Consider the following 19022-nt stretch of genomic DNA (forward strand, 5'->3'; position numbering starts at 1 on the left):
GTCTGGGCCCCTTTGTCAAGATTAGATGTCCATAGGTGTGGGGCCTCATTTCTGGGCTCTCAATTCTATTCCACTGGTCAGTGTGTCTGTTCATGTTCCAGTACCAAGCAGTTTTGATGACAATGGCCCTATAATACAGTTTGAGATCTGGCAGTGTGATGCCTCCGGTTCTGTTCTTTTTTCTCAAGATTGTTTTGGCAATTCTAGGTCTTTTCTGGTTCCAGATAAACATTTGTAGCATTTGTTCTATTCTCCTAAAAAATGTGCTTGGGATCTTGATGGGGATAGCATTATATTTGTAGATGGCTCTGGGTAATATATTCATTTTGATGATGTTAATTCTTCCAACCCATGAACATGGAATATCTTTCCACTTCTTTGTGTCTTTTTCAATTTCTTTGAGTAGTGACTCATAATTTTCAGTATACAAGTCTTTCACTTGTTTGGTTAGGTTTATTCCTAGATATTTTATTGTTTTTGTTGCTATAGAAAAAGGAACTGATTTCTGGATTTCAATTTCTTCTAACTTAGTGTTTGCATAGAGGAATGCCACTGACTTTTGAATGTTAATTTTATAGCCTGACACAGTACTGTATTGCCTGATGATTTCCAAAAGCTTCTTGCTAGATTCCTTAGGTTTTTCCATGTATACTATCATGTCATCTGCAAATAAGGAGAGTTTGACTTCTTCTCTTCCAATCTGTATGCCTTTAATTCCTTGCTCCTGCCTGATTGCTATGGCAAGAACTTCCAACACTATGTTGAATAGTAATGGTGATAGTGGGCAGCCCTGTCTAGTACCTGATCTGAGGGGAAATGCTTCCAGTTTTTCACCATTGAGTATGATGTTGGCTGTAGGTTTGCTATATATAGACTCCACTATCTTCAGGAATTTTCCATCTATTCCTATTTTTTGTAGTGTTTTGATCATAAAGGGATGTTGTATTTTGTCAAAGGCTTTCTCTGCATCTATTGATATGACCATGTGGTTTTTGGTCTTGCTTTTGTTGATGTGGTGGATCACATTGATTGATTTACGTATATTAAACCAACCTTGCATGCCTGGGATAAACCCCACTTGGTCATGATGAACAATCTTTTTGATATACTGCTGTATCTGGTTGGCTAGAATTTTGTTCAATATTTTCGCATCTATGTTCATCAGAGATATTGGTCTGTAGTTTTCTTTTTTGGTTGTGTCCCTGTCTGCTTTTGGTATCAGGGTGATGTTGGCTTCATAGAAGCTGGCAGGGAGTATTCCAGTGTCTTCAATCTTCTGGAAGACTTTTAAAAGTAGAGGTATTAGTTCTTCTTTGAAAGTTCTGTAGAATTCATTTGTAAAACCATCTGGTCCAGGACTTTTATTTTTGGGAAGATTTTTGATAACTGTTTCAATTTCATTAGCTGTGATGGGCCTGTTCATGTTGTCCACTTCCTCTTTACTTAGTTTTGGAAGTTGGTAGGTATCTAGGAAATCATTCTTTTCTTCCAGGTTCTCTAACTTGGTGGCATATAGTTGTTCATAGAAGCCTCGCATGATATGTTGAATTTCTGCAGTGTCTGTTGTGATATCTCCTCTTTCATTTACTATCCGATTTATTTGGGTCTTCTCCCTTTTTTGTTTTGTGAGTCTGGCTAAAGGTTTGTCAATTTTGTTTACTCTTTCGAAGAACCAACATTTACTTTCATTGATCTTTTGTATGGTTTTCCTATTCTCAATGTTATTTATTTCTGCCCTAACTTTAGTAATTTCTGTCCTTCTGGTTGCTTTAGGGTTCCTTTGTTGTTCTTCTTCTAGGTCTTTAAGATGTGCAATCAGGCTGTTTATTTGTGCTTTTTCTTGTTTCCTAATGTGTGCTTGTATAGCTATGAACTTCCCTCTTAGGACTGCTTTAGCTGTGTCCTAAATATTTTGATAGCTTGTGTCGTCATTTTCATTGAACTCTCGAAACATTTTGATTTCTTCCTTGATTTCCTCTTTGACCCAGAAGTTGTTAAGAAGTGTACTGTTGAGCTTCCACATTTTGGCACTGTTACTAATCTTTTGTTGATTGTTAAGTGTTAGTTTAATTCCACTGTGGTCTGAGAAGATGCTTGGGATGATTTCAGTGCTCTTGAATAGGCTGATGCTGTCTTTGTGGCCTAACATATGGTCTATCCTTGAGAATGATCCATGTGGATTTGAGTAAAATGTGTATTCCAGTTTCTTGGGATGAATGACTCTGAAAATGTCCAATAGTTCTAGTTTATCTATCTCTTCATTTAGCTCCCTTATGTCTTTACTGATTTTCTTCCTGGATGATCTGTCAAGTTGAGATAGTGGGGTGTTGAAGTCCCCTACTATGATTGTGTTACTGTTAATATATTGCTGTAGCTCTTTCAATAGAAGTTTGATGTATTTAGATGGCTTCTCATTGGGTGCATAGATATTAATAATTGTTAAGTCCTCTTGATTGACTGATCCTCTGAGCATTAAGTAGTGTCCATTCCTATCTTTTTTAATCTTATGTATTTTAAAGTCTATCATGTCAGATATGAGAATAGCTGTTCCTGCCCCTTTTTGTGGGCCATTGGCTTGAATGATAGTTTTCCATCCTTTCACTTTAAGTCTGTGTTTGTCTTGTTGCGTTAGGTGAGTTTCCTGTAGACAACATATTGTTGGGTTGTGTTTTCTGATCCATCTTCCTACTCTGTGTCTTTTAATAGGTGAATTCAGGCCATTGACATTTATTGATATCAAAGATTGAAGATATTTTAACGCCATTCTTGTAGAGTTTTAGAGTGTTTTGATATATGTTCTATTTGTGGTGGTCTGGTTGTTTATAGGAAACCTTTCAGAACTTCTTTCAAGGCAGGCTTGGTGATGGTTGCTTCCTTCAACTGTTGCTTGTCTGAGAAGGTTTTGATGCTTCCATCTAGTCTGAATGACAATCTAGCAGGATATAGTATTCTTGGCTGAAAGCCTTTCTCATTGAGCACTCGATAGATATCTTGCCATTCTCTTCTGGCCTGTAGTGTTTGTATGGAGAAGTCTGCTGCTAATCTTATGGGTTTTCCTTTGTAGGTGACTCTTTGTTTTTCTCTTGCAGCCTTGAGGATCCTTTCTTTATCCTGATTCCTTTCCAATCTAAGTATGACATGTCTTGGTGTCTTTAGGTCTGGGTTAATTCTGTTTGGGACCCTCTGGGCTTCTTGAATCTTTATGTCTTTGGTGTTGTCTAGACTAGAGAAATTTTCAGCTATTATGGCCTGGAGAACGCTTTCTTCCTCCCCTTCTTTTTCTTCCTCTGGTAAGCCAATAATGCGTATATTATTTCTTTTGAAGTCATCCCATAGGACTCTGTTGTTGTTTTCAGCATCTCTTAATCTCTTTTTGAGATCTCTTACTTCTTCTTTAGTTGTCTCTAATTCATCCTCAATCTTGCTAATTCTGTCTTCAGCCTCATTGATTCTATTCTCTCTGCCCACTACTGCTTTCTGGAGTTCATCTATTTTGTTGCCCTGCTCTGATACTGTTTTAGCTTGTTCAGCTAGTTGCCTTCTTAGTTCAGCAATTTCAGCTTTCAGCTCTCTAATAACCATGAGATTATTAGAATTTTCTTCCATATTCTCATTTGTTGTTCCTGCAGTTCTGATTACAATTTTTTCAAATTCTTTACTCACTCCTGTTATTATTTCCTTAGCTAATGTTTGGATGTTGAACTCATTGTTTTGTGCTTCGCCCTCTGGAGGACTTTTAGCTGGACTCTTGTCCTGGTTCGAGTCTCCATTATTTTTTCTTGTTGTTTTAACCATTTTATATAAGTTAACAGTTTTTTCAATCCCTGAGTTGGAGTTCAGTGGTGTAAAAGCCTTTTTTTTTTTTCCCCTGTAGGCTATGGTAGCCTGAGGGCTTTTAAACTATCAATAGGCTTCTTGGCTTAATCAATGACTCCTGACCGAGAGATAAAGCAGGGTGTGGCAGAGATAATCCAGTGGTTATGCAAAGAGACTTTCACAGCCCTTCAGCTATGCCACCGAGGTATAGGTCTTCTCCTGAGTTTCCCGGTTAGATCTCTGTGCCCTGGTGTCCCTCCCTGTTGCTGCTCCAGATTCTGAGGGTAGTAGCAATGGAGACTCAGAGTTGTACTTGGTGAGTCTCTGGGGAGTCCTTTCCTCCCTTCAGCTGTCCCCTTGTTGGTGGAGCAGACTGGAGGTGGTGTCTCCACTGACAGACTGTCGAACTGTTAGCAGTCACTTAATCTCTCCTTAGGCCCCTCTCTCCTCTCTGTCACCAGCCACGCGTGTTTGTACTCACGGGTGATTTACTGGGTTTCTGTGGTCATTCTAGTCCTGTCTTGTTTCGGTCCGGGTGGTCTCCTTTGGTATTCCTAGTTGATCCGGGAGAGGAGAGGAGAGGAGAGGAGAGGAGAGAAAGCGATCTGCTGCTCGTAGCTCTGCCTCCGGAAGTCGAATCCATGTCCTCTTTCTTTGCTGGCAGCTTTGACTCAGCATAATTATTTTAAAAAATTGCCGTGGTGTTGTGTCTGTTTCAAGAGCTAGTTCCGAGGAGGGGGCTGGGTAGCATCACTGGTTAAGTGTGCATGTCACTAAGCACAAAGACCTGGGTTCTAGCCCCTGCTCCCCACTTGCAGAGGGGGATGTTTCCGGAGAGCTGAAGCAAACACTTAAGGTGACTTTCTGTCTCCCCCAGCCCCCGGCTCCCCTCACCCTCTCTATTTCTCTCTGTCCTGTCGAATGAAGAAATAAGAAGGGGGCCAGGCAGTGATACACCCGTTTAAACCCACATAGTTCGAAGTACAAAGACCCATGTAAGGATCCGGGTTTGAGCCCCGGCTCCCCACCTGCAGGGGTGTCGCTTCACAGGCGGTGAAGCAGGTCTGCAGGTGTCTGTCTTTCTCTCCCCCTCTCTGTCTTCCCCTCCTCTCTCCATTTCTCTCTGTCCTATCCAATAAAATGGAAAAAAACGTCAGTGCCAGCATTGAACCCCAGCGATAACCCTGGGGGCAAAAAAAAAAAAAAAAGAGTTCCTGGGGTCAAGTGATAGCCCGCTGGGTAGGGGCGCATGCCTTGCCGTCTGTGTATGGTTGAGCCCAGGCACCTCAAGGAAGTGCCATGGTACTGGGGGGGTGGAAGCTCCAGAGTGTGACGTCTCTCTCTCTCTTACTCTCTCTCTCTCTGGATGGAAGTCAGCCTGGGAACAGTGAAACTGCATTGCAAGGCTCTGGCACCACTAGTTAAAAAAAAAAAAAAAGGAGGGAAATACTTCTTTCTACTTTTGAATAATATCCCCATTGTATTGGCAATATTACAGTTTTTAAACATTTTTTATATTTTCTCTTTTGTTGCAATTATTTATTTTCATTATTGATGTCGTTGTTGGATAGGACAGAGAGAAATGGAGAGAGGAGGGGAAGACAGAGAAGGGGAGAGAAAGACAGACACCTGCAGACCTGCTTCACTGCCTGTGAAGGGACTCCCCTGCAGGTGGGGAGCCGGGATCCTCCCACCGGGATCCTTGTGCTCCGTGCCACGTGCGCTTAACCCACTGCGCTGCCGCCCGACCCCCTGGCTATATTACAGTTTATCCACTCACCTGTCGAAGTATGCTTGGATCATCTGTCATTTTTGGTATAAGAAAACTCTTTTGAGTGGCCAGGGAACTGGGTCAGCAGATAGAGTACAGGACTTGTATCCATGAAGCTGCAGGTTTAAGTCCCAGCATAACCCTCTCCTATCCCAGAGTGGATTAGTGCTCGGATCTGTGTCTGCTTCCTTTCCTCTCACCATCCTCTCTCGTTCCAAATAAACCCAAACATAAATAAATAAGCTTATCTTAAAAATACTAAAATGAACTTTTGTGTAATACTGTTACATTTTGTTATCTTGTTAAAATTGTTGATTGGTTCTAGCAGATAAGTGGGTTCCCTCAGATTTCCCATTTAAATAGCAATTATCTGCACATAGGATGATTTTGTTTCTTTCCTTCTGGTCTTTTGGCATGTCATTTATTTTTGTAAGTTAATGCAATTCTAGGGCATTGACTAGAAGTTGTGTGATTGACTTGTTTGCAATCTTGGGGAAATCTTTTGCCTTTAAGAAAGATGTTGGCCGTCACATTTTTATAGGTGAGATAGTCTCCTTTTGAGTAATTTTACTTCTTGATTTCATTTCATTTGCATTTATTAGAACCATTATGTTGTTCTCCTTGTCTCTTATATCACAGACTTATCAGTTAAAATGGTGAATTTGTATTAATGATTTTTTAAAAAAAAATATTAGCCTAATCTTGAATTCTTGGAATAAACTTGATTTGGTTGTGATGTATTTCCAATTTCATATTGTAGTTACTGCTAATATCTTAGAGTATCCTTTTCTAGTAGTTTTAGTCTAATTATGTTGTTGTTTTCCTAAGGATTTTTGTGTTTGTATGCAAGGAAGATTAGTTTGTTTATTTTTATTTATTTTTTCTAATGTCTTGAGCTTTGATATTTGGGTTATGGTAGCTTTTCAAAATGAGCTGTGGTTTCTCATACTCTTTTTTGAAACAATTTGAAAAAAAAGATTTTACTTCTTGTATGTTTGATAGAATTTGCCACTAAAGACATCCTGATTTTCTGTGGGGGATTTAAAAAAAAATTAAATTCCTCCTCTATAAATCTTCTTGTATTGATTTTGTCCAACTCATCTGAGTTGTTGGCATGGAATTTCCTTCTTATTCATCTTATTGGCTCTAGCTTCTGAAGTGACAACCCCTTTTTTTGTTGTTGTTGTTCCAGAGATAGGCAGTCTGTCATTCTCACTGTAACTGGAAGTCGGAGTAAGAAAGAATTGTCTTTTTTCAGAGAACCAGCTTTGGCTGTTACCTTTATCTATTATGTATTTTTGTTCTATTTCATTGATTTCTGCTCTTATTCCATCCTCCTATTTACTTTAGGTTAACTTTGCTCTTTAATAAAACGTTTCCTAAAGTGAAGAAGTTAGTCTTCTACATTTTTTGTTTTTGAAGGGCTCGGTTCATTTTATTTCAGAAAATACAGTCACTGCGCTAGCCACTGCGTAGTCTTCACACTACGAAGACATGGAAAGCAAGTTGCTTCCACGGTCGTCAGTAGTGATGTGTCTCCGAAGTGTTATTGAGGTAGTATGTCCTTTGATGTGAGTCTCTTCCGCAGTGTCACTGAGGTAGTATGTCCTTTGACGTGAGTCTCTTCCGCATTGTCACCGAGGTAGCATGTCCTTTGACATGAGTCTCTTCCGCAGTGTCACTGAGGTAGTATGTCCTTTGACGTGAGTCTCTTCCGCAGTGTCACTGAGGTAGCATGTCCTTTGCCGTGAGTCTTTTTGGATAAGAAAATTGGGAATGGTCACTGCTGATGTCTTCTTACACATGTTGCACTTTTAATTGACTATCTGTTGTCACATAGTTAAAAGCAGACTCTCCCTTGCCAGTGACAATATTCCAAGTGTCTGATTCTCTCTTACAGATAACTTACTGTTTGTAATCAACTCCATCAAGCAAGAGATTGTAAACCGAGTACAGAATCCAGCAGAGGAGAAAGTACCTAACATGGGGCAGAAGCTTGAAATCCTCATTAAAGACACTCTTGGTAAGAAGAATAGTGTGTGTGTGTGTGTGGGGGGGGGGTGTCAGGCGGTAGCACAGCAGGTTAAGTGCACGTGGCGCAAAGCACAGGGACCAGTGTAGGCATCCCAGTTCAAGCCCCTGGCTCCCCACCTGCAGGGGAATCGCTTCACAGGCAGTGAAGGAGGTTTGCAGGTGTCTGTCTTTCTCTCTGCCTCTCTGTCTTTCCCTCCTCTCTCCATTTCTCTCTGTCTTACCCAACAACGAATGACATCAACAACAATAATAATAACCACAACAAGGCTACAACAACAAGGGCAACAAAAGGGGGGAAAATGGCCTTCAGGAGCAGTGGATTCATGGTGCAGCCACTGAACCCCAGCAATAATCCTGGAGGCAAAAAAAAAAAAAGAATAGTGTGGAAATTGACAACAAATAATAACAGCATGTAACACACCTGGTTCAAGGACATGCTTAGACAAATCTTTCAAGGAAGCACTCCAGTGACCTTATCATAGTTACTCTTTTATGAGTGACTTTGTCCTGAGATGTAGGAGTATTTCACAGACACATCCTGCCACTTCCATCATTTCTTTCTTGGACTTTATCACTAAGCTGTTTTAGCACCTTAGGAAAGACCAAACTTGTAGTAATGTTAGCCTTCCATGAGCAAATCAAGATCCCAGCTGTCGAGCCTGCAGTCTCTACATAGAATTCCTTACCCACTCACTTCACTCACTAGGATGTTTCATGGGATCCTAGCACATTTGGCTGTGTGGTTATTCCTCCCTGAAGAGATCCGAGAACACAGGAAGGAGCAGAGTGGCAGCTGTCTAGAAGTCAGGTGGTGCAGTACCTGAAGGGAGGGTTGAGGGAATTAATGTCACCAGAGACAGGACAACTCTAGAGGCCCAGAGCTCAGCTGCCATGGGACTAAGCCACTTTACGGATTAGTGGCACACCGAGGGTTTCAGAGCATTTTGGTATCGAGTACAGCCCATTGCTGAACCTTTGTCTGTGTTTATTCTCAGACTCTTCTTTCATTCCTGAGATACCAGAGATTACAGGTTCTGTCCTCAGTACTGTTGTAAGCCAGAGCTGAGTAGTGTTCTTGTGAAAATAATAATAATAATAATGTCTAGGGCCGTCTTTTCTTTCTTTTTTGTGGTAGATATATATACATGTATATATATATATATATATTGGATATATATATATGTATATATATATATATATATATATATATATCCAATTTTTATATGTGATTAGTCGTGGATTACTTGACTATAAAGTTACTGTGAGTGAGGCCTCAGGTTTAAACCCCAGCATCATGGTGCCCAAAGCAGCTCTGGATGGTAGGACAGAGCTTATGATGTCTCTCTCTCCCCATCTCTTTCTCTGAAATAAATAGTGAATAAGTCAGCATGGGAGGAGAGGGATGGCACCTATGTGAAGCCCTGGCACCCAGCAGAAAAAGAAAAATATATAAAGAATTGAATTGATGAGGTAGCTCAACTGAAAGAAGAAACCAAAGAGTCCTGTCTGGTGGGAACTGGACTTGGCCCAGGGTTGTGTGCGTGAGGAGGCACTATCCAGATGAACTGGACTGCCAACTCAACCATGCCGTGTCCAAAGCTGCTATGGCATGGTGCTGGGGGTGTCCACGTGGGGGGATACTGAAGCAGTGTGCAGCAGAGTGGGAGAGAAGGAGGATAGAAGCTCACAAGGTTAAGTGCCTTTATTGGTTAGGTGGTGTGAGAAGGCGCAAGGGATTTCTTTGGTGCATTTGGCTGCCTTTCGGGTGACATCAGGAAGACAGCTTGGAGTCGGAGCCAGGCTGTGAACAGGCGCATGCTTGCTGGCTTGCTTTCTGGACTTTCTTCCTTTGTGCACTCCCATTATTTTTCATGTCTATCATTCCCGTTTCCCTCAATTTTGATTCTTACCAACCATGGCTCCTGTCCCATTTCCTGAGTTCACAGAAGGGAGACCACGGAGGGCTCCCTGCTCTCACCTTGTAGTCACCATTCAGCTGGACAGATGCCGGGCTAGCGTGGGGGTGGCTCTTCCCTAGCACACACTCTCTGGGTTGGAGAGAAGGCGACTGGAGCCAGCCTGGGCTGCTGCTTACTCAGCGACGCTGACACAAGGGAGATGACTCAGGAACCAAACACGTTGTGGCGAGACAATGAAATACCTTTATTGATCAGAGAGCCACGTCTTTTAAAAGACCGACCTGGAAGTAGCAAGTCGGAAACGGAAATGACTAGGAAAGGGGTGGAGAAAGGCAAAAGGGCGCTGGGAAGGTAGAAACTTCCTTCACAACTGTTGCGAGGGTTTTAACTGGTAGGATTAATGTTACCCTGGAGGCAGGGAGGGTCTTGAAAGATAGATCAAAGGAATGGAATGGGTGGGGATATTTCAGGCAAAACAGTGATTATGTAGATAGGCCATAGTATCAGGAATGCAGGGTGGAGGGGGGGCTGGCTTAATGCCCAACATCTCCCCCTTTCTTTTTATCTAATGGCCATAGTGTCAGGAATGCGGGGCACTTTGTGAGGCAGGCAGTCTGATAGGACGAGGCACACCTTTGGGGTTACATCTGTCCCTCCTTGCTCAACCTCTCGGTAGAGAGAGAGACTGACAGGAAAGACGCACTCCTCAGGTCAAGCCCTGCCAAGCTCAACCACATCCTCACAATTTTCCAACAGACAGACACTCTCCCCATTCCAGCTAATTGCAGATTGAGCACTTGGACCTTCCTGGGCGCCACTCACTGGCTAGTTGGGGACTTCTTTTGTTCTCAGGCCCACTACTTCATTTTGACTCATCCTATGCAAATACTGCTGATGTAAATGCCATGCAGGTCTTAGTACTGTGTACAGCTTGGTCCCACCCTCCTGAGTTGGGGCTTTGGCACTTGTTAGTGTTTTTCATGGGGTTGTGGTTATGTTAATTTATCACTACTTTTTAGTGGGAATTGAGGAGATTAACATCTAGGCAGTGTAAATCTGGTGGTTTGTTTTTTCTTAAGTTGGTAGAATGCTCTTTGGATCTGTCTGGCCCCATAGGGTCTTTGTAATTAGCTCTCTGAAAAAGTTCTCTGTCCCCTTTTTGATAATCTGTGAGGTTATAACATTTCTGAACTGACTTTAAATACTTTACATATTTTCAAGCATTACCTACTTTTCCAGGCTCTCAAAATCATCTTTCTGTTTTAGCTTCCTCTGAATCAGTGGTTAGTAGTTTTCGTTTCTTATGTTTGTTGTATCCTTTTTTTTTTTGCCTCCAGGGTTATCACTGGGACTCAGTGCCTGCACTACAAATACACTGCTCCTGGAGGCTATTTTTTCCCTTTTGTTGCCCTTATTTATCGTTGTTATTATTGCTTCTGTTGTTGGATAGGACAGGGAAATCAAGAGAGGAGGGGAAGACAGAGAGGGGAAGAGAAAGACAGACACCTGCAGACCTGCTTCACCACCTGTGAAATGACCCCTCCACACACAGGTCATAGGTGGAGAGCCAGGGGCTCAAACTGGTATCCTTACACAGGTCCTTGCACTCTGCACCATGTGCACTTAACCCAGTGCACTATTGCCTGGCCCTCTGTATCCTCCTTTTAAAACATTTTTTAGATTGTAAATTAAGCTGTTACTATCTGCTAACCCACTTCAAAATGTTGCCCCCCACTCACACGTGTACAAACACGCACGCACACACACACACACACACGTACACACGGAATCATGCCGTTATGATTTCATGTTTCCAGCAGACTTTTTAAAATTTCAGCTAGAGAAGGAAGAGGGTGGAGGGAGGTGGGGGGGGATTACAGAGAGACAGGGAGAAAGAGACGTCCTGCTTGGGAGGCGGGCGGTGGCGCCGCGGGGTAAGCGCGGGTGGCGCAAAGCACAAGGACCGGCGAAAGGATCCCAGTTCGAGCCCCCGGCTCCCCACCTGCAGGGGAGTCGCTTCACAAGCGGTGAAGCAGGTCTGCAGGTGTCTGTCTTTCTCTCCCCCTCTCTGTCTTCCCCTCCTCTCTCCTTTTCTCTCCGTCCTATCCAACAACGACGACATCAACAACTCCAACAATAAAACAAGGGCAACAAAAGGGAATACATAAATAAATAAATGTTTAAAGAAGAAGAAGAAGAAAGAAAGAAAGAAAGAAACAGTCTGTTTCACTGTTCACGGAACTTCTAATGCTTTGCGGTGTTCCCATGTAATGCCCTGGGCCCAGCCCAGGTTCTTGGCACGTGGCAAGGTGTGTGCTCTCCTATCTGGTGAGCTAATCTCCTGCCCGTCACTTCAAAATGTCTGTTAGCCACTCTTAGTGGTTACTCTTGGTTTGACCTTGTAGACTCCAGCGCGGAGGGCAGAGTTCTTCCCTGGCGGCAACAGCAGGGCACTCCCCAGGCCCCGCTCACATGTTGGGTCTCCTCTGAGCCTCCAGTCTTTCCTGCTTTCCTTCCACTTACACGCTCCCCACTTCTGTGTCTCAGTGTGCTTGTTATTCTCCTCCTCAGGTCTCCCAGTGGCGGGGCAAACCTCGGAATTCGTTAACCAGGTGTTAGAGAAGACAGCAGAAGGCAACCCCACAGGAGGTCTCGTAGGACTCAGGATCCCGACGTCCAAAGTGTAATCAGCCTCAGTGGACCACTGGTCAGAAGTGTCTGTGTGTGTCACCGTAGTCAGTGGAAATTTTCATTCTGTTTTGCATGTCAGTTTAGCATATGTAAACATTTACAATTAGGTTACGTTGTTTTAAGAACTACGTTCGTAGCATAAGTAAAGCATGATCCAAAATACTTGATTATTGCATTTTCAGAGCAGAAAGCATGTTTAAAACTACTGCTGGCATCAGAATTGAGGCGGTTAGATGGGAGTTGGCCTCTGGGTGCAGACTGCAAAAGCTGCTGAGGCGGGGCCTCCTGGAGGTGAGGGAGACTGGTCAGGGCCAGTGTTCTGGCGGGTTTGTGCTCTGAATCACACACACATTGAGGAAGCGTTTTTTTTTTTTTTTTTTTTAAACAGTCGACTTAGATTGTTTTTAGAATTAATGGCTTTTTGTTCTAATTTTCCACAACCATTAATCTCACTTGTACATGGCACAACCCAGCACTCATGCCCGGGTGCCGTACTAGATGTTCACTTTGGAGCTCAATAGGGTCTATATAAATACATACATATACATATATACATATATATATATATATATATATATATATATATATATATATATATATATATGATGTCTGTGCAAGTAAGAAAAACAGCATATTCTTTGTGCCTTGTATTTTTGGGGAAACCATAAAACTGGTATAATATTTTGTATGATGAAAACCCTCCTGAGGAAAAACATGATATACAGATGGGAAAAATTATGGGGTTTAAATGTTTTTTCGTTGTTGTTCCAACTCTTTTTCAAGATTTTTGAATGTATATAGGACTATGTTGAAATGTAGATATATGCCACAGAGTCTGTGTATTGTATAAAAAACAAAACAAAACAAAAAACAAACAAACAAAAAGATGGCTCTAGAAAACTCCTCTTTCGGTACTTGACCGGAAGAAGACAATTCCTTCCACATCATTGTGATTGTCTTATTTTTTGTACCAAAGACAAATGCAACTGATATGGCAAACTGCCAGTCTAAGTAAAGTTTTGCACAGCTTACATGATACTGTATGAATGTATGAAAAAATAACAAGGAGATAAAGGTCAGGGTTAGGGATCTTACTGAACTGTGAATCTTATTTCTGTTTGGGTCCAATTATCTACAGAAGGAGCATCCACACATACAGATATTATTTTTTTGCTGTTCCTCTAGTCCGCTTCATAGTAGATAAGTTGGTGGCCATTTAGGTGTCTTGTAAAAGTCTTTACTTCTGCACTCATTGTAGGAAATTTTAATATATTTCATTTTAGTAAGCTGTTGGTAAAAATAGTTTTTGACCTTGAAGATTAAAGTTTATTTAGCTTAGTGTAGTATACTTCCACCAAACAACCAAAAGACAGATTATTTTTATTGTATTATGTATATATATGTAAAGAAAGAAAAAAGCTAAAAATATCTAATTCTTTAGTTGCCACTTTTCCAATTGATGTATTATTGTGCATGTAATATTTTCAGAGATCAACACAAGCTTAAGACAAAACCAGAAAATTTATAGATTTTTATATTTTTGTACAGGTCTTTTCAGACTCGCTTCTTCAAACTTCACATGTGACTTATTCTTCTATAGTTTCTAGAACTGAGAACTACTAACACGTTTAGTTTTTAGGTGCTCCTTTTTGCTCACATCAAACAGCTCCATTATTAGTCAGTGTTTTAACCGCGGTAAAGCTTTACCTCTTGATGAGCAACTTCTTGTGTCAAGGCAACATTATCAACCTTCCCTACAGGTTTTGCACCCTGTCTTCCTTACCGTCTTATTCCCAGATCTTTATGTTTTGGACCTTTGAAACCATTGGTTTACAAATTATATTTTAAAAAAAAATCTTAATCTAGCCAGGATAAAGAATACCAAAAATTTCAGCCCTAGCTGCTGGGGAAAGTATGTTTCACCAACCATGACTGTATTCCCTTGGAGGATTTACTTTCTATTGTTTGTTTGTCTTTGCGGTCTGTTTTCTTTCCTTTCCTTTCTCTCCCCCCTCTCCATTTGTAAACCAGAGCACATGAAGCCATAGTTCATAAAGCACAGATTAACAACTGAGCAGTGTTGCTTGCAGGCTTCCTTGGCATCCTGCAAAAGGAACGCAAGAGAGACTGTAGCTGAACTGTGACGCACAAGTTTCCCGTGTGCTTGGTGGGGAGGTACCTGCTTAGTGCACTGACACTAAATAGACGATAAGCTCACATCTAACGGTTTCATAGAAAGTCAGCTGATTGCTTAAAGTTTTCCCTTTGATAGGTGGGAGGAGGGAAAGCACAGGTTCATAACGGGGTACATGAAGACTCGGCCAGCTTGTCTCTGGTCAGGCATGTTCCTAAACGTGGCCATTTTGCAATCACGTGAAAAATCACTTTCATAATAGAGATTCGGCTGATGAGGTTTATAAAATTGCCCCTTTTCTAGCTGCTCTGTTAGAAATTCTGGTTTTGGATACCTTTTTTCCTGTCTGCAAACCAGAATTTTATTTTATTTTATTTTATTTTGGTCTTGCATTTCGAGAAAAGGATTTTTGAATCTGTTTAGTAAATTCCATGTTCTTGCATTTCAGTGTTTTATATGTCCTGCTTATGTTACATATTGAATAGTTAAAAGCCTTTAAATAGTTGAGCTTTTTAATGTTGACACTTTATTTTGTACCTATTTATATATGTATGTATATCTTAGAAAAGCACTTTGTTAAAAAAAATGCATTTTATATGATTCCTGCCATTTGCTGCTAAATCTGGGCTGGTCAGAATGCTGCAGCGATACTTGATTTAAAAAAAAAAAAACACCTGGCAGTAAAATGTAGAGTGCAAGTTAAATCCTCTGGCTGTTTTAATGTCGCCAGAAGGATGACCTAGACGAGCTGTGCAGCTAGACGTTTTAACCAGGGGACTCTGTGGCATTTAAAACCGGCTAGAAATGGTTGTATTTTTATGCCAGTAATAATCTGCTTCCTCTATTGTCAGTAAGATGTATACTTTTAGTGTATTACACAAGCAGATCTTATTAGGGTAAGATAAAAAAACTCAACAATTGTACATGTTCTGTTTGTTCAAATGGTGGCATGTATTTTTGGTTGGAGATCATTAGAGAAGAACCCTCTAAAGATTTTCTGTGTTCATACATGGTGTCCAGAGAGCTCATGATGAAGTCCAGAATCTTAACTTTCAGTGAAGGCATTGTGAATTCACCTCAAGCAAATCCTTTGTTCCAAAAACAATTATAAACTTTGATGCTAGTGCTACTATGATTAAAAAAAAAAAAATCAAAAACATTAAAAAAAAAGTTCTTCGTTTCTGATACACTGGGTTCTTTATCGAGTTTGTTTCCATATGAAAGCATGCTGTCCAGTTGTTCTTGTTAAAATCTTGTCTGAGCTTTGAATTGGGTGCCACACTCCTTCAATCAATACAATACGGTTCCTTGTTCTACTGCACCATGTATGATTCTTGTCCTTTCCTGTGTCCTTCATGACAGATTATGATGTGGCTTTATATTGTGCCTTACTTGTTCACTGAAAACAAAATGTCTTCATTCCCTTCCACTACCTAAATCTTTTACTTTGACTTTTTTTGGTAAGAGAATCAGAGCTATTATTTAAATAAAATAAAATAAAATAACAAACAAAAAAACATCATGAGGGATTTCAGATGGGTATAGTTTCAAATTCCCTCTCTTTGTAGTTATTTTATATTGTATGAAAGACCAGTTTTGAATGGTCTTTGAATAGGAGGGGGAAGGATTAGAAGTAATTTCACTACATCTCCCTTTGTTTCTGGCGTTTTTGAATTGGTCACACATCTTCCTTCTGATGCTTGACTCGACTTGCTCTATGGCAGCAGCAGTCTGCACTGAAAGAAAGGTGTGTTCAGTTCATCAGCTTGAAGTTGATTATTTCATTTTTTCCAGAATTTTTTAGGAGAGTACCCCTCTTGTTTGTTTTATAAAACAAATAACAGGTCTCTTTAAAAGAAACAGAAGTGCACTGTACTTTTGCAATACAATGCTATTAGTTTGGATTTCTTTTTTTATATATAATATTCATACAGTTATCAGATGTTTGCCTTCATTAATAAAGCTGTTAGTTTATTCACCAAAATGTCAAGAATGGACGTGCTTTTCTTTATTCTACACACTTAAAAAATATTTTAGCTGCTAAGATTTAATTAACTTTCTAAGAGACGAATTCAAGTTGCCTTCAGCAGGAACTGACAAAAATTTATGTTCCCATTTCTTTGTAGAGTCTTCCTGAAATTCTGTTCAAGTGTTTTCTAGTCAGTCATGTAGCAGAATGTTAGCATCTCTCCAGATCTTGAAACTTGAATTTTCAGAATGCATTGAATTATTCTTTCAGTGTTAAAGGTTTCCATTATCCTTCTAGTGAAGTCTAGCGTGGAATACCGTTTCCCATGGAACGAGGCCATTTCTACAACTTTGCACAGAACTGCAGTCTTGTTCTTCCCTCGGATCATGATCATAAATAAGTCTCACACAGTGCCGTAATACTTGGGGAACTTTTGTAATCTTTGTAATCTTAATAAGGGCATTATGAGAAGATGACTCCATGCTTTCTTTTTAATATTTCAAACACATTGGTTTGTAACAATGAATGTCAGCTGTGGGAGGTGGTTACTTGGTTTTAAGGAATAAACATAGGAGGAAAGATGATGAAAATGCACTACTGAGAGTTTCATGCTTCCATAGGCAACCGGGGCTATGTATTGAAGCACAATCTTTATGCTTAGTTAACTGACTGAAATTACAGAAACAGCGCCACAGAACTGAAGGATGCCAAATTGCTGTTTTTGTCTAGGAAAGAGAGGTTTGGGGAGCTCGTAGGCTCTTCAGACTACTACTGAACCGTCTTCTGGAATTGAAGAGTTAGTGTCTAGGGATAAGGATGGACATCACGGTTGGGTATTTCAGTGTGCCAAGTGTGCGTGAACTAGGTCTGTCACCTTTATACTAATGTGAGCATCCAGGTGTAGCTCCTTTAGTTCTGGGTTGATGGGAACCAGACTGAGGATGACTGTGTCTTGTCCTTCACCCTGTGTTTTTCCCAGAACCAAATAACAGCTGTGTGTGTGTGTGTGTGTGTGTGCGTGCGCGCGTGCGTACGCGTGTATGCGTGTGTACTGTATCTGCCTTCCTACACAGTTTTATGACACTGTATTCCACTGCCTGCTTTTTCCTTTCACTCTGTCTCCCTTGGATTCTCTCTCTCTCTCTCATCATTTGTGGTTAACAGTGATCCCTGTGCACATAAGAAGTATTGGAGCCAGAAGGGCAAGAATTCAAAACATTTGTTCATACCATGTGGCAACCTCTTCTTCATAGTTGCGTAGACTCTTGTTTGTAATGCTGTCATAAATATTCTGTAGTTTTATTTGCCCACTCCTTCCCCAACTGGAGCTATGAAAGTTTTTATTGGATTCAGTCTTGTCTTTTTGTCTAGACAGAATTTTACCTTGTTGACGCATGAGCTGTTTCAAAATTACTCTATTAACTGTTGTTTAATAGTTGTGCAGTTTTCTTTTCAGAAAAACATGCAATTCAAATGTTTCCTTTGTTTTCTGTCATTCCTCAAGCCCTCAACACTTCTAGCCAGATACAGATCCATCAATGTATGCTATAACCTTTGTAATTTAAAATAAAAAAAAAAGATGAAAATTTGAATTGTTTGTCTCATGTTTTCTTCACCTTTTGGTTCTCTCTTGCCTTTCTGTTGCTTGCTGAATGCCTTCCCAGTCCTCTTCAAGATAAAGCGCCGGGGGCATTTGTAGGCATTCTGGGGTGTATTCCCAGTACTTAGTGAACCTAACTACTACGTAGATTTATTTATCGCTGTAAATATTTGCGTTCTTTATAATTTAAAGCACCATCAAGCTTTTACTTATTTATTTTTAACCAGAGGACTGCTCAGCTCTGGCTTATGCCGTGTCTCTCTCTCTCTTTTTTAATATTTTATTTATTTATTAATGAGAAAGATAGGATGAGAGATAGAAAGAACCAGACATCACTCTGGTACATGTGCTGCCGGGGATTGAACTCAGGACCTCATTCTCGAGAGTCTAATGCTTTATCCACTACACCACCTCCGGGACTACACACTTTTTAAAAAAAAAATGTATTGGATAGAGACAGCCAGCAGTTGAGAGGCAGGGGAAGATACAGAAGGAGAGAGACAGAGATACCCACAACCCTGCGTCACCACTTGTGAAGCCTCCCCCATGCAGGTGGGGACCGGAGGCTTGAACCAGGGTCCTTGCGCACTGTAACATGCGCTCAGCCAGGTGCGCCACCACCTGCCACCACCCCCCCACCAGGTTATGTGGTGTCAGGGATTGAACCTGGAAGCGCAGAGCCTCAGGCATGAAAGTCTTTTGCATAACTACTATGCTACTTTTCTCTCTTTCTTTCTTTCTTTCTTTCTTTCTTTCTCTTTCTTTTAGTCTCCAGGGTTATTGCTGGGGCTCAGTGCCTGCACCATGAATCCACTGCTCCTGGAGGCTTTTTTTTGTTTCCTTTTGTTGCTTTTTAAAAAATTGTTGTTTATTATTATTGTTGTTACCGATGTCGTTATTGTTGGATAGGACAGAGAGAAATCGAGAGAGGAGGGGAGACAGGGAGAGAAAGACAGACACCTGCAGACCTGCTTCACCACTTGTGAAGCAACCCCCCTGCAGGTGGGGAGCCAGGGGCTCCAACTGGGATCCGGTCTTTGTGCGACGCTTAACCCGTTGTGCTACCGCCCGACCCCCCCTTTTTAAAA

The 19022-nt window shown here is 41.0% G+C and overlaps 1 protein-coding gene across 2 annotated transcripts in view; it reads left to right on the top strand.

Moving 5' to 3' along the window:
• CREBRF (CREB3 regulatory factor) overlaps positions 1–16349 on the top strand; it is a 72597-nt gene extending 56248 nt beyond the window's left edge. For both annotated transcript variants that reach the window (XM_060197170.1, XM_060197171.1), the window contains exons 8-9: positions 7488–7610; positions 12112–16349. In XM_060197170.1, the coding sequence (XP_060053153.1) occupies positions 7488–7610; positions 12112–12227 (239 nt within the window). In that variant the 3' untranslated portion in view covers positions 12228–16349. The remainder of the gene's footprint in view (positions 1–7487; positions 7611–12111) is intronic.
• Positions 16350–19022: the final 2673 nt, after the last annotated feature.

Source organism: Erinaceus europaeus, chromosome 9 (genome assembly GCF_950295315.1).
Source record: "Erinaceus europaeus chromosome 9, mEriEur2.1, whole genome shotgun sequence".
NCBI lineage: Eukaryota > Metazoa > Chordata > Mammalia > Eulipotyphla > Erinaceidae > Erinaceus > Erinaceus europaeus.